This window comes from Barbus barbus (assembly GCF_936440315.1).
Source record: "Barbus barbus genome assembly, chromosome: 6".
Classification (NCBI taxonomy): Eukaryota; Metazoa; Chordata; class Actinopteri; order Cypriniformes; family Cyprinidae; genus Barbus; species Barbus barbus.
Window position 1 is genome coordinate 25,932,876 of NC_136734.1, and position 15,496 is coordinate 25,948,371.

Sequence of the window (15,496 nt, forward strand, 5' to 3'; positions counted from 1 at the left end):
GTTAGAAAGAAATAGCATGTGTATCATTATATTGGATCCGTGCATTCGGTCTTAAAGGGACAGCTGCCTATAAACACTGTTGTAATAGCTGCAGTATGTGGTTTCACATTGTCCTGCTGAAATACACAAGGCCTTCCCTGACCTGGCCTTCCCCACTTTTTTGAGACCTGTAGCAGGCATTAAATTTGAAATCAGCTCAATTTGTCACCTCTCTGAATCCTTATAAGTCTCTACAAGAGATAAAAGCACCACACAATTATCACAAAGTTGACAAATGGGATTCAAATAACTAAGGTAACTATAAGGTAACAATAACTCACAAACAGAGGAAAGTAAAACAAACTATTTATATGAATATCCACATGAAAAATACTATAGTAATTTATAGTAAATACTATAGTGTTTTATAGTAAATTGTATTACACTGTATAGTAAAGTATTTACAACACTTTGTTAATGCATGCTACAGCATACTGTAGTATTAACTATAGTGAACTGATAAACTGTAATAAATACTGTAGTATACTTTAGTTTTTACTACAGTAAACTATAAGTGCATTGTAGTATAACATACCCTATAACTGAAGAAAACTCAGTACAGTATTGGGTAAAGTAATTTGTTTATATTACTATAGTTGTTATATTACCACAACAAATTAATTCAAGTACTTTACTATAGTATGGTTCAAAAACACTATAAATTACTATAGTGCAAAGCCCATTTACAACACAAGTTCAGAAAATTATTTGAAAGTATGGCAACAAATTCAAGCTTCAATAAGATAATAAAGCCAATCGCAAATTAAGTATTTAACAGATAAATGCTGAAGTAATATATAACTAGATAAAAAACTTTTATCAAGTTATTAACAAGTTTACACTTGTGTGTTTTCGTTTTAAAACACATAACTTTTGCTACGGTTACGCCTATTGTTTACATTACTCCAGCAATTTTGAGGTTGAAAACGGAGACTTTTGAAAACGCTGCAGACCCCATTTCAGTTTGAAAACTCTGGGGTTGTGTTTCAGTATAAATGGACCAAAACTGAAACTTTTGAGAACGATCCGTGGCTGCCCACATTCGCTCTGTGTATCCTTGACGACCGTGTAAACAATAACATCATGCTCATTATTGTACCCATAGCCCATAGATATGTATGGGTACAATCCCCTTTGACCGCTCCAAGCACGCAGATGCGTCTAAATAATAGGGAATCTGCATGGTTGTACCCATAGACATATATACACTCACCTAAAGGATTATTAGGAACACCTGTTCAATTTCTCATTAATGCAATTATCTAATCAACCAATCACATGGCAGTTTCAATGCATTTAGGGGTGTGGTCCTGGTCAAGACAATCTCCTGAACTCCAAACTGAATGTCAGAATGGGAAAGAAAGGTGATTTAAGCAATTTTGAGCGTGGCATGGTTGTTGGTGCCAGACGGGCCGGTCTGAGTATTTCACAATCTGCTCAGTTACTGGGATTTTCACGCACAACCATTTCTAGGGTTTACAAAGAATGGTGTGAAAAGGGAAAAACATCCAGTATGCGGCAGTCCTGTGGGCGAAAATGCCTTGTTGATGCTAGAGGTCAGAGGAGAATGGGCCGACTGATTCAAGCTGATAGAAGAGCAACTTTGACTGAAATAACCACTCGTTACAACCGAGGTATGCAGCAAAGCATTTGTGCACAACACCACGCACAACCTTGAGGCGGATGGGCTACAACAGCAGAAGACCCCACCGGGTACCACTCATCTCCACTACAAATAGGAAAAAGAGGCTACAATTTGCACGAGCTCACCAAAATTGGACGGTTGAAGACTGGAAAAATGTTGCCTGGTCTGATGAGTCTCGATTTCTGTTGAGACATTCAGATGGTAGAGTCAGAATTTGGCGTAAACAGAATGAGAACATGGATCCATCATGCCTTGTTACCACTGTGCAGGCTGGTGGTGGTGGTGTAATGGTGTGGGGGATGTTTTCTTGGCACACTTTAGGCCCCTTAGTGCCAATTGGGCATCGTTTAAATGCCACGGCCTACCTGAGCATTGTTTCTGACCATGTCCATCCCTTTATGACCACCATGTACCCATCCTCTGATGGCTACTTCCAGCAGGATAATGCACCATGTCACAAAGCTCGAATCATTTCAAATTGGTTTCTTGAACATGACAATGAGTTCACTGTACTAAAATGGCCCCCACAGTCACCAGATCTCAGCCCAATAGAGCATCTTTGGGATGTGGTGGAACGGGAGCTTCGTGCCCTGGATGTGCATCCCACAAATCTCCATCAACTGCAAGAAGCTATCCTATCAATATGGGCCAACATTTTTAAAGAATGCTTTCAGCACCTTGTTGAATCAATGCCACGTAGAATTAAGGCCGTTCTGAAGGCGAAAGGGGGTCAAACACACAGTATTAGTATGGTGTTCCTAATAATCCTTTAGGTGAGTGTAGATGCCCTATTCGACCGCTTCAGGCACGTAGATGCAGCCAAAGTCTCTTTAAGACAAGTCATGTCACTCGGCGGCCATCTTTTAAATACCTCTCAGGCATCCAAGAGCAGCTCCCATCACTTTGTATGGGGAAATATCAAATTCTCCAAAACTGTTCACTAACCTTACGATTAAATATCATATTTGAAATCGCCAACAAAATCGGACAACAACTGTGTCATAAATGTTGTTTCTTTTGCTCAAATAGCGTTATAAAAAGCTTATTTCTCAGGCTAGATCAGTCACTGCGCATGCGCAATCCTGAGCACGCGTCTCAGAGCACTGACTGTTTCTATAGCAACCAGGACTTCTAACGGCAGCTGCAGTGACACGCTGACTTTACCAATTAGCGATTGGCTCTTTCATTCAGAAGGCGGGGCTTCCTACGATTGTGCGGCCATATTAATTGTTGCATTTTTCCCCATGCAAAATTATACCAGTGACATGTCTTGGGTATTCTATAGTCTTTGATGCAGCCGCCATCTTGGAATGGTCCACTTGACGTCATTCATCACCATAGTGTAGGTTAGCATAGAGCAGTTGGGTTCGCATACCATCGGCTGTGTAGGATTGTGGCATCTTTCGAATATTCAGTGATTACTATGGTTAATGATGTGAAGTTGACCGCTACAATATGGCGGCCGGCTTACGTATAGTGGCCCATAGAAGCAGTCGCTAATGAGGAATTTACATATATATATCTATGGTTGTACCTGCATGACTGGTCATGTGACATGCGTTTTTGGTTGTGTAGTGTAAACAGAGATCGTTTCGGAAACACAGCGGAGACACCAGTGTAAACGAGGATTGTTTTCATTCTAAAACGCTGTTTTAAAACAAAAACGCACTAATGTAAACGTGGCCTAAGTGATCAAGGGTATGCTCACTACTAAAAACTAGACTACACCACTGTGTTAAACTCAACCTTCTGGGCAGTAACCCAACCACTGGGTAAAAACAACCCAATCACTGGGTTCGTCCATATTTTACCCAGCGCTAGGTTGTATTTAACCCAGCATGTTTTAGAAGTGCAGTGTCAAAAGTGGCAGATAGATCCAGCAGAATAAGAACTGATGATTTGGAATCAGCTTTCTCCATCTGCAGGGCTACAGTGACCGACAGCAAAGCAGTCTCAGTTGAATGGCATCTGCTGAAACCTGATTGATTAAAGTTCAGTTAGTCATTCTGTGAAATAAATAATGTAACTGTGTCTACCAAATGGTCCATTCCATGAGAATGACAAAGGAACAGCATTTCCTCAGGAACGTCTTGTTGATTGCCGCATCTCCAGCGGAAAGCTCCTAACAGCATTGTTTCTAGCCCTTGGGTCATCAGGTATAAAATTATATCCCACAGACAAAACTTTGGGAGAAGCTAGGTTTCATACAAGGGTTAAGATTGTTTGAAGGAAGACATGCTAACATTGCTATTGAAGAACTGCTACACTACCATCTTCGATAAATTCTTAAGTTCTCCCCACAAAAATTTTGGTCAAGCCTACTTAATTTTTTGTATGAGAGACATCTAGTACATTGGTGAGCCACCCAAAAGACTGCTCAGCAAAAATACAGTAAAGATGATGATACATGGGGCAACTTTTTAGGTTAGAAAGGGTAGTATACACTGGCCTGTCTAGACAGATATTGTCTTGACAAGAAGTTAAAGTGGATAATAAAGTGTCAGTTGCTGTATTTACATCCAGAGATGAGAAATGGGTGGGTAAGGGAAGAGTGGATGACACTACATAGGAAAGATGGAAGGGTGAAAGGGAGCGTAGGTTTTGCCTAAAAGTATCCTGGTAGAGGAATTGGTGGCATACAGGTAGTAATATGTCTAGAAGTTTTATCAAATGTCTTTTTTTACAGTCTATGGTTTATACCCATCTCGATTCAGCAGACGATCATTAGCACAGTAGTTCGCTAGAGGTCAGTAGTGTACAAGCGCACAATCGAGAACCACCACAAATCAACAGAAGAAAAAGACTGGTTCTCATTTTAAACTTCCGGGCATGGCGGAGAAGAAAACAGCCGGTAAGCGTGTTTTCAATTTAAATGTCTGTAGCCTATCCTTTGGCTGATAACAGTGCATGGCAAAACATAAAATGAATTAATCGCAATGACTGTCAGTCGATTCCCAACCCTGCGTTGGAAATTTGCCGCAAAACAATGTAAACCGTTTTGCCATGCATTGCTATTTTGTGATCATATAAATCCAGCTGTAGTTCACATTCAGATGACATGTCCTCCTCAGTCCGCTCCCAGGATCCAAACCAGCGGCGCGTGCTGGACAGCGCGACGCGCCAGCGCCGTTTAACTCGCCAGCTCGAGGCTCTCGAGAAAGACAACTTCCAGGACGACCCTCACGCGAGCCTCCCGCAGCTCGTCAAGCGGCTGCCGCAGTTCGACGAGAGCAACGAATCCGGTAACGAATCTAGTCGGTGTTATGCATCAGTCCCCATCCTGAATTAAATCCTTTGCGAACTGTATCCGACTCTGACAGTTGTGTTGTCTGTATTGTTCTCGCCTGCTGAATTTTGATTTCAAGGTAAGCGGAGGAAGAAGACAAGGGGTGATCATTTTAAACAGAGGTTCCGCAAAAACTTCCAGACTCTTCTGGAGGAGGAGGTAACGCATCTGTCACTCACTAGTACTGCAGCCGTGAAACATCCAGAGTGAAACTCTCGCACACTTTTCTTGGGTGAATGTCATGAGACGTTAAAAAACAGCAGGACACATTTAGAAAAATATGAAGAAAAAAAAACACACACAATAGAACATAATCCTTAAAGAGCATTAAAATATTATTATTTTTATGGTAGTTAAGCACAATTATCGTTACTGTTATTCTCAAAAGGCTGTTATTTAAAGTGTACTTGCCTAGTTAATGTTAATACAGTAATTAGTACTACTAAAAAAAAGTCCTCAAAAGTAAAATGTCTGTACACAATGTAAAATTATTTGTTCTAAAACTGGGCTTAAACAACATCTATCTATTTCTCTTTTTGGAATCCTGGATGTTTTTGTACCTCATACTTTTTTTCTTTTTTTTTTTTTCTCCAGGACTTGAGTGTTAGTGAGGGTCCAAATTATCTGACTGCATGTGCTGAGCCTTCTAAGTTTCCTCAGCGACATTTCTGTGCAGTGTGTGGCTTCCCTTCAAACTACACTTGTGTGTCATGTGGAGCTCGCTACTGCTGTGTCCGATGTTTAGGAACACACCACGAAACCAGGTAACGCACTCGCTCATGCATGTTGCTGGAAGGCGACACGCTTCCTCAAAAGTGATACCAGATAATAGCAACACAAACAATTTTGTTACTACACACTGGCACCACAAGAAAAGGTGACGTTAATCGAACAGTTTACCTAAAAATGAAAATTCTGTCATTCTTTACCTCATGCCATTTCCAAACCTGTGTGACTTTGTTTTCTGTGGGAAAGATATTTTGAAGGATGTTTTCCAATTAGAAAAATTACAACAGAATTTTCATTATCCATTTAAAGCAGGGTTGTCCAAACTCGGTCCTGGAGGGCCGGTGTCCTGCAGAGTTTAGCTCCAACCCTAATTAAACACACCTGAAGCAGCTAATCAGGGTCTTACTAGGCATACTAGAAGCTTCCATGCAGGTGTGTTGAGGCAAGTTGGAGTTAAACTCTGCAGGACACTGGCCCTCCAGGACCGAGTTTGGACACCCCTGATTTAAAGGGGATAGTTCCCCCAAAAATAAAAATTCTGTCATTTAATTGTCATTCCAAACCCGTAAGACCTTCGTTCATCTACAGTGCGCGTCGTGGTTCTCTTGTGAACATGCGTTGAAGACTAACACGGAAGAGAAGAAATTGTTGAATAAAGTTATTTTTGTTTTTCTTCATGCACAAAAAGTATTCTCATTGCTTCATAAAATTACAGTTGAACCACTGATGTCACATGGACTATTTTAACAATATCTTTACTACCTTTCTGGGTCTTGAGCATGTCAGTTGCGTTGCTGTCTATGCAGGGTCAGAAAGCTCTCGGATTTCATTAGAAATATCTTAATTTGTGCTCCTAAGATGAACGAAGGTCTTACGGGGTTGGAACGATATGAGGGTGAGTAATTAATGACAGAATTGTCATTTTTGGATAAACTATCCCTTTAAAATCAAGATGAAACGCCTTTAAAACAGATCAAATAATTAGGTGGCATATGGTAAATTAATAGGGCTAGGGTAGGTGAAATAAATTGTGTTCCTTGTCTTTTCAGGTGTCTAAAGTGGACAGTATGATTTGTTCCTCCCGAATGAACTATCAAAATCAAAACAAGCTTATGGGTCAAACTGCACACTTAAAAGTTCATGTTACTCCGAGACATCAGTCATTTGCCTGCACAAACATGTTGAGGTATAAATCACTAGAAGCCTTAGACCTGACTGCTAAAATAATGTCATCTCTGCAACTCTTTGTACAATAAATACAACAAATAGGCTGCACTTCATTTGAAATTTCACATAATAGGATGAAGAATATAAAGCGTTTGCCTAAAAATGAGGAGCTGTTCAAGTATTGTAATAAGAGTTAATTCTGTGGCAAGGTTTGGATTGTTCTTAAAACATAGAGAATGTCAGTGGAATAACTGCTATTTAAGTGTTTTGGAGTAAATAACTGAATCTTATGGATATAAAAGTTCAAATGTGTTCTTTAAAAAGCAAAATGCCTATTCAGGGGTTTCTTTATCAAAATTAAAGGAACCTGCAGCATTTACAATGGTTTTTGTATATGAAGTTTTGTAATTTAACAAAGTATTGCTTTTGTATGTAAATATGTATAAATGATTGATTCTCATATTGTTATAAAATGTTGTTGTCTGAAACAAATAAATGACTGGAAGTGGTAAAAATGTGCTTTTTATTACTTCTTTTGCTAAAAGAGAGGTATTTCAAAACTTTGCACTTTAAAATGCCACTGATGAATTTAAGGTAAAAACATCAATATACATGTATAAATCATCCATATTTCTGATATAAAAATAATTATTTGCTGGAAACTATTTTCATAGTTTTTAAAAATACATCTTTTCATTATGAGCATTAACATGTTTTAAATTTCCATCACTGATAAAGGTGATCCTTTTTTTTTTTTTTTTGGATGACAAGCTTTTTGTGTGTTCGTTTATAGCACATATACAGCTCCACAGGAAGAGAGCATCATTCTGATTTAGACCCAAAACTGCATTCATTCATTTGGTTCATTTTGGAAAACCAAAAAAGCTAAACCGTTCACATGAAAACAACACAGAAATAAGTACGTTTCTGTCCCACATAATTCCAACAGCTGTTTCAATAACTGTGCTTTCCAACGTTTCTATATAAAGCGCAGCTCGTGTGTGTCGGCCAATCCGTAGCTGGTTTTGTGTTCGTGGAAAAGTTCAGACAGAACCTTCATGTATAAACTGTGGTAATAATCCACTTTTTCCTGCGATGGACTGTCAACCTGAGGCACAGTAATGGGACGTCCCACTGAAAGAGACAAAGGTACGTTGCATTTATTTATTTTAACCAAAAAGTGATAATTCAATCTTTGAAGAACAGCTCAGTAGTTATATTCCTGTCAGTGAAAAGGAATAGCAACATCTTGATTCTTCACAAAAATGGTAATCAGTGTTTTAAAAAAGTATGATGTGAAATGCAAGTGTTTTGAACTGACCCACAGTGGTGACAGGGCGTCTGTATGGCAGAAGCAGCCAGCGCCCCCCAGTGAAGAGACATGGAGCAAAACCCATAATCTGCTTGAAAAGAGCCTGTAGCCGTCGACCAACACTGCCCTCGGACAGAACCACCTGTGGGAACAGCTCGTTTTCACCAAAGGAGTACACCGGAACCAGGTCAGCCCTGAGTGAACAGCAACAAGACACGAGATGTAGTCAAATGACAAAAGGTTTTCATAAGTTGGCAGTTGCTGCTTATAATGTGTGCACATGTTATTACAAGGTAAAGTTGAAACAGTAACTGGGACACAGACAGGATATTATGTACTTTTTAGCATTTTGAGTTAGATTATTTTATTATTAATAATAATAATACGAATGCAAATATTCATTTTATTAATATTATTATAGTAATTTGAATAATTTTAGTCATCCAGTGGCCCCCTTGGAAGTTTGCTGAGGCCCAATAATGGGTCCCGATCCCTGGTTCTGAACCACTGGTTTAACCACTAGTTTTATTTCAATCTTCTTGTCTCTTTCTTACCCGTGTTCAAGGGCCAGTCGTACAAAACCCTTCCTGTGTTTCATGACTAAAGTGTTTACTCCTGGAGATGAGGCAAGTGATTCCTCTGCCCCACCAATGATGATGACCACAGCGTTACCCACACCAGTACAGCTCAGGAAGTAATCTAAACTCTCTTTACTCACAGGCAACAGACCTGAGAAAGAGAAACAGATGGAGAAACTCATCCTTTTCCGTGTTTTCTTCTCTCTCGTTGAGTCTCAATTTAGCTGTCGTTTTACTCACCTGCACACAAAATATACTCTCTAAAGAGAGGAAGGCGGAAAAGTCCAGCCAGAATTGCAAGTGTGGGGCGTATTCCAGGAAAGGTTTCCGCAAATCCATTACAGTCTGTGCTGAAACACGAGAAGGCTCCCACACACATGATGCCATGGGGGTGACAACCCATAATATAGTTCTTACTGGGATTCAATTCAGCAGTCTTTACTAGCTGAAGGAATAGAAAGTCAAAGAAGGATAGAGAAAAAAAAGGGGTGGGATACACAAAAAATTCAAGAGCTAAAGTCAAAGAACAACAGATCAGGTATAAATGTTTACCTTCACAGGAAAATAGTCTCTGTAGTGTTTCCATACTTCCCAGCCTCTCACAAATTTTGTTCGTCTGCCACCTGGTGGACAGAGAAAATATTAAAATTGACTATTTTAAATTCTATCAGACAGTGAAAGCTGTTTTAAGAATTAGGCTAAATGGAATTATCTGAGCTTAGGTCAACCTGTGAATTTAGATCAGTGATCCTCAAATCTGGCGAGAAAGATCCACTTTCCTGGAGAGTTTAGCTTCAACCCTGATCAAACTCACCTACCTGTGATTTTCTAATGATTCAGGGGCCTGTTTCATAAAACAAGTTTACCAAATATGCCAGGATTATTACAGTTAGTCTGACTTATTTTGAACCAAATCAACTGACAATAAGTCATACTAACTGAAATAAACCTGGCTTATTTGGTAAACTTGTTTTATGAAACAGGCCCCGAAGACACTGATTAGCATGCTCAGGTGTGTTTGATTAGGGTTAGAACTAAACTCTCCAGGAAAGTGGATCTCGCAAACCAGATTTAAGTATTCCTGATTTAGATGGATAGTTCACCCAAAAATGACAACTCATTTGACCGATCACTTTCTCACCCTCATGTCTTTCCAAACCTGTATGACTTTAGTTTTTGCTGTGGAACAGAAGAGATATTTGGAAGAATGTTGGTAACCAAACAGTTTTGGTGACCATTGATAAAATAAAAAAAACACACACACAGAGACATATCTCAGAATGTCTTACCCAAACCAGAAAAGCAAGTCATACAAGTTTGTAATGACATGAGTGAGTAAATTATTACTTTATTTTCATTTTTAGGGGTACTATCCATTTAACCATCTACACGTGTTTATGTGTGTACTGTTAAGAATAGAAATGTGTGTTCTAATGATGGGTTGACCTCTTTCGGGTGTGTGCCAATCATAGATCTGCCATGAGAAGTAGAGTGTGGGAATGAGCCACAGAGAGGTGAACATCAAATAGATCATCAACAGCAGACAGGCTGTTCCTGCAAACACACATTCAGATTCAGAATTAGTTACAATGTTACAGTGTCAGTGAGACACAATGGGATAATGGAAATTTCTATTCAGCACCCAAAAGTATTTTTTTTTCTCTGTGTGTGTGCAACAGGTCTCACCTAAAAACAGAAATGAAAACACCCATTGTAAAACACTTATATCCTCAATTAACTCCTTCCACTGAGACTTGTCCTCCTTCCCCTTTAACTCTGAAACTGAGAAAGAGAGGATAAAACGGAAGATGAAACGGATTAAGGTTGGTCACACATTCTCATTTTTCTTGTAACTGCTGATCACACATCAACAGAATGAACTGTTATTTGAGCAGGCCATCTAATTCGCTAAAATTACCGAAGCAAGTGTTAAAAAAAGATTTTGTCAAATGTCACATTTTAATATAATTGGAGATTCTGAGACAAATATTTTCAACCAGGCACAAGTATTCAAACCAATGACCTGAACCTGTGCAGACATGAGTTGTCAGATTCACTCACTGTAAATCTGTGTCATACAAGGTGAAATATCTTTATTGGGAAATCTGGACGTCACCGTTCAGCAGGCAGCAGGATCAGAAATTAACCAGGGCTCAGCACAAAAAGGCCACAGAAAGTCACTAAAATACCCCAGAGATCTAAAATGTGGGGGCACAAAAATGGCCTGTAGTTAATGTTTATTATCTGTTATCTAACATTCAATGTTTCATTATATTCTATTACAGTCCTTATATGGTTATGGGTTTATTGTCTCTGCAGATGCTAGCAACTTAGCTGTCCAATAACTGTAATTACTGTGAGTGATTTTGAATGTGTAGCTAATATAAGAGGTTTTCTTTAATGAACACTGATCTTCTATACTGGACATGAGTACTGGACTTAAAACCATGATTACATGGACAGTAGTGAGCTGTATAATCTAATATAGGAACCATCTAATTAAATCAAATAGATTCTTGCAGCTCTTGGGATTCTTGTTGCACTTGAAGCAGACCCCATCCTAAACATTTTAAAAGGTTTGTTTATTTGTTGAAACAATGTGGTGCCATGTTGTTCCTCAATCAGAAAATCACCTTAGGTTCAAGATGCAGACTTTGGGTGTCCATAAACAGTACATATGGTAACATACACAGTGGGGGGGAAAAAATGATTTAAAGAAGAATTTAAGGTCACTGTATATTATTATAAATGTATATTATAGTCATTATTATAATGATATAATTGCTTATAATTACTGTGAAAATCAGTAAAAAGGGGTTTCCATAAATTATTATCAGTTATATACAGTGTGATGTTTTTTTAAAACATTTTAGGTTTTGTTCATGTTTGTAACAAAGTTTGTGTAATGTTTCCCTGATGTTACACTGTTTGCTGTATTTTGTCTATACAGTTTAATACATATTGCTCATTAAATGGCCACATTTTAATTCACTTTAATTCAGCATGCAACATTCTATTTTACAATCTGTTTTTATGGTGCTTATCAGCATCACAAACTAGATTATAGAACTTCAAATAGATTAACATTATATCGTCACTTATGTATCCCAGAATGCCTCTCATTAATCATTAAATAGCCGTATTTCAACGTGGCATTAGAAACCACGTTGTTGACTAAAAGCACGTATAATTTTAATATGTACAATCTGACATCTTGACCCCACATAGAGCAGTGATATCCTTGTGTATATCCAGTGTAATGTGACCTTCCAGCAATTCAAACCCACAGTTGCATTTATTTATTTATTTTTAAATTGCGAAATATGTGCACTACGTCAGCATACTTACAACGTTTAGCGTTACGACAGATCAATACAATTTTATTTGAACATTTAGGCCTACTGTTTAACCAGATTTACGGTGTTGTTACAGATATAAATTTTAAAACTTTTCGGTTAAAGCTAAATTTGAGATAATTTTCAGATGTGTTATATCATTCTCCAGTCAAATCCTGTACCGTACAGGGATTCGTGAGATCCTACCGTTATCTGTTCCCATTAAGTGGCCAATTTTAGTGATTCCTGTAGCAAACGATTCCTCTTCCTCACCTTCCCTGACAGAAGCCTGTCTTGTTTCTTGTTTGCACTTTGATCGGTTCAACTGGTCAAACAGATAACGATTCGTTCTCTTTCTCTTAATCCCGTCATTGTAAATGTATGTGGGCACATTCAGTGCTGGCTATCTGGTGTTTATCTCCAACCACTTACGAATCCGCGTCCGCATTACTGAAAGCCGTCACCCTTTTCTTTAACATGAATCGTTCGTAAACAACACAAATCTCTTTGTTGTCACGCCTCTGCAACGAAAACGCCACAAACGCCTACTCTTATGTCAGAATAAGACACAGGATCGTGATATATCGTTTAAATACCCCTGTTATACGTCCAGCGGCGCGGTTTGGTTGAATGAACGCTCCTCGCGCACGTGTGGACATCTGTGGGAGGGTGGAGCGAATATGCGCGCGCACAACCACTGAGTTTAAAAAATGTTGCCTAGAGCTTGCCACTTGTTGCTTCACGATGTTCTCGGGAAATATGACCTTGTCGCTCTTTTGTAACAAGTCAAACCAGTTTTTCTTGTCAAAAGATGAAGCTTAGAGATTTATATTTTTGTTATATATATCCTAAGTCTAACCAACATCTAATATTCAATTTTGCATATCAATGATTGGCATAGCCTATGTGTGACCCTGGACCACAAACCCAGTCTTAAGTGTCAGTTTTCCGAAATTGAGATTTATACATCATCTGAAAGCTGAATAAACAAGCTTTCCATTGATGTATGGTTTTTTTTAGGATAGGACAATATTTGGACGAGATACAACTAGAAAATTTTGAGTTGGGAGGTCTGAAATTTTTTACTGTGTATTTAAAAATCTGGAATCTGAGGGTGCAAAAAGATGTTCTCCGGGTATTTTAGACCTCTATTGGTTTTATCCCATCACATTCATGTCACAATTATGAATCAACACAAAACTGCCAAATGTTCTTTATATTTTAATTGTACAGTATAAATAATATACAATATATAATGATCACAACATCATAATTTCTTTAATGTGTTCATTGTCTCTATGAATACATAACTAACTGCATGATTTGTATCATATCTCAGAATGCTTTTCCACTGCATAGTACGGCACGGCACGGTTCAGTACGGCTCACTTTTGGCGGGCTTTCCACTGGGTACAGTACCTGGTACTTTTTTTAGTACCACCTCGGCCGAGGTTCCAAGCGAGCCGTACCGTTACCAAAACATGACCTGTAAACTCTGCTGATCACTGATTGGCCTGAGAGAATAGTCTCTGCCTGCCTCATTGAACTTGCAGCACGAGACACAACAGACCCGCTAGATTTAAATCAGCAGCACAGCCAGCGAAGGACCGAACGCAACTGTTTTGAATGGGCGCACCTTTTTTAACAACCGAAAAAATGGCTGTTTCCTTGTCTGTTGAGGAAGTACGGATGTTCCTCTCTTTAATAGCCGAGGAGCGGATCCAGCCAGAGCGTGATGGAGCGATGCAGAATTAAAAAGTTTTTCAGGAGTCACGGCAGTAGATGCGGCACAACTATAACGACACGTGAATAATCCCACCCACTCTAAAAGCGGTACTAAACTGCAGTGGAAACGCAAAACGAGCCGAACTGAGCCGTGCCGAGTCGAGTCGTACCACGCAGTGGAAAAGCGACGGTCACCTCTGATAACAGATCACTCTATAAGCTGCTGTACAATGATATTTGTGAAAAGTTCTATACAAATCAAATGAAAACGTCAATCATAAGAATGCAATGGACTCAACAAGTTAAAAAGCTGGTCAGCTAATATTTCACAATGTGCCATCTTATTTTAGAAATGTAGAAGTTGTTTTCCTTTGTTCAAACTAGTACATGATTTATCTCTTTGATTTGACTTAACCCCTCTGGTTGATGTCCAACACAGTTTGACAAAGTATATTTAGCCCTTGATTAAGAATATAGATTATTGGATATTATTAGGCTTTATTAATTTTAGTCCTTAATTTTAGGCTTTGCAATTAAAGGGTTACTCCACCCCAAAATGAAAATTTTGCCATTAATCTCAAAGATATTTTGGATGAAAACTGGGAGACTTGTGACTGTCCCATTGACTGCCAAGTAATTAACACCGTCAAGGCCCAGAAAAGTAAGAAAGACATCATCAAAATAGTCCATCTGCCATCAGTGGTTCAACCGTAATTTTACGAAGCTACGAGAATACTTTTTGTATGCAAAGAAAACAAAAATAATGACTTTATTCAACAATTCGTCTCCTCCGTGTCACCGTAGGTCCATTTTGGAGAGTATCCTGTCAGCCGCACCACACGGATACGCTGTTTTCATTCAAATCAAAGCGTAAATAAATGTAGAAAACGTATCCGTGTGGTGCGGCTGACACAGAACAGCGTACGCTGTTTGCGTCCAGTGGATACTCTCCAAAATGGCGCTACGGTGACGTGGAAGAGACAAATTGAAAGTGAAGTGACGTGTGGCCAAGTGACCCATACTCTGAATTTTTGCTCTGCATTTAACCCATCCAAGTGCATACACTCAGTAGTGAACACACACCCGGAGCTGTGAGCAGCCATATTGCTGCGGCGCCCGGGGAGCAGTTGGGGGTTCGGTGCCTTGCTCATGGGTCTCATCTCAGTCATGGTATTGGAGGTGGAAGAGTGCGCTGGTTGTTCACTCCCCCCACCATCAATCCCCACTGGACCTGAGACTCAAATCCGCAACTTTCGGGTTAAAAGTCAGACTCTCTACCTATTAGGCCACGACTGCCAATTGTTGAATAAAGTCGTTATTTCTGGGCCTTGACAGTGTTAATTACTTGGCAGTCAATGGGATAGTCACACAAGCCTCCCGGTTTTCATCCAAAATATCTTAAATTGTGTTCCGAAGACGAACAAAGCTTTTACGGGTTTGGAACGACATGGGGGTAAGTGATTAATGACAATATTTTCATTTTGGGGAGGAGTAACCCTTTAACTCATGTCTTGATATTGAGTTGTTCAGTTTTGTGCACCAGTTCAACTGATTGGACGAAAAGAACTGGATCGAAAGAACTTGTTCACTATAGTCAATGGTACAAGAGTTGTCGTTTAATAATGAAAATTGTACATAAATAATTTTTTAAAGTGAAAGAATTGAGCAGCCATTTGAGAA

At 39.1% G+C, this 15,496-nt stretch overlaps 2 protein-coding genes across 4 annotated transcripts; one reads left to right on the plus strand and one right to left on the minus strand.

Moving 5' to 3' along the window:
- Window positions 1-4,468: 4,468 nt before the first annotated feature.
- Window positions 4,469-7,376, plus strand: LOC306870683 (zinc finger HIT domain-containing protein 1-like). The gene is made up of 5 exons (XM_079418101.1): window positions 4,469-4,535; window positions 4,756-4,926; window positions 5,050-5,129; window positions 5,565-5,734; window positions 6,749-7,376. The coding sequence occupies exons 1-5, from the start codon at window positions 4,514-4,516 to the stop codon at window positions 6,768-6,770; spliced, it is 465 nt and encodes a 154-aa protein (XP_079274227.1). The 5' UTR covers window positions 4,469-4,513; the 3' UTR covers window positions 6,771-7,376.
- LOC306871513 (diacylglycerol O-acyltransferase 2-like) lies at window positions 7,374-12,754 on the minus strand. Of its 3 annotated transcripts, XM_079419519.1 has the most exons (9): window positions 12,365-12,745; window positions 10,818-10,954; window positions 10,443-10,538; window positions 10,203-10,310; window positions 9,309-9,379; window positions 8,997-9,201; window positions 8,733-8,907; window positions 8,188-8,372; window positions 7,374-8,000 (listed from the first exon to the last, which is right to left on the minus strand). In XM_079419519.1, the coding sequence occupies exons 2-9, from the start codon at window positions 10,831-10,833 to the stop codon at window positions 7,846-7,848; spliced, it is 1,011 nt and encodes a 336-aa protein (XP_079275645.1). In that variant the 5' UTR covers window positions 10,834-10,954; window positions 12,365-12,745; the 3' UTR covers window positions 7,374-7,845. The 3 variants fall into 3 exon arrangements, with proteins under 3 accessions (XP_079275645.1, XP_079275644.1, XP_079275646.1); XM_079419518.1 differs by lacking the exon at window positions 10,818-10,954 and having other exon boundaries at window positions 7,628-8,000; window positions 12,299-12,754; XM_079419520.1 differs by lacking the exon at window positions 10,818-10,954 and having other exon boundaries at window positions 7,684-8,000; window positions 12,365-12,603.
- Window positions 12,755-15,496: the final 2,742 nt, after the last annotated feature.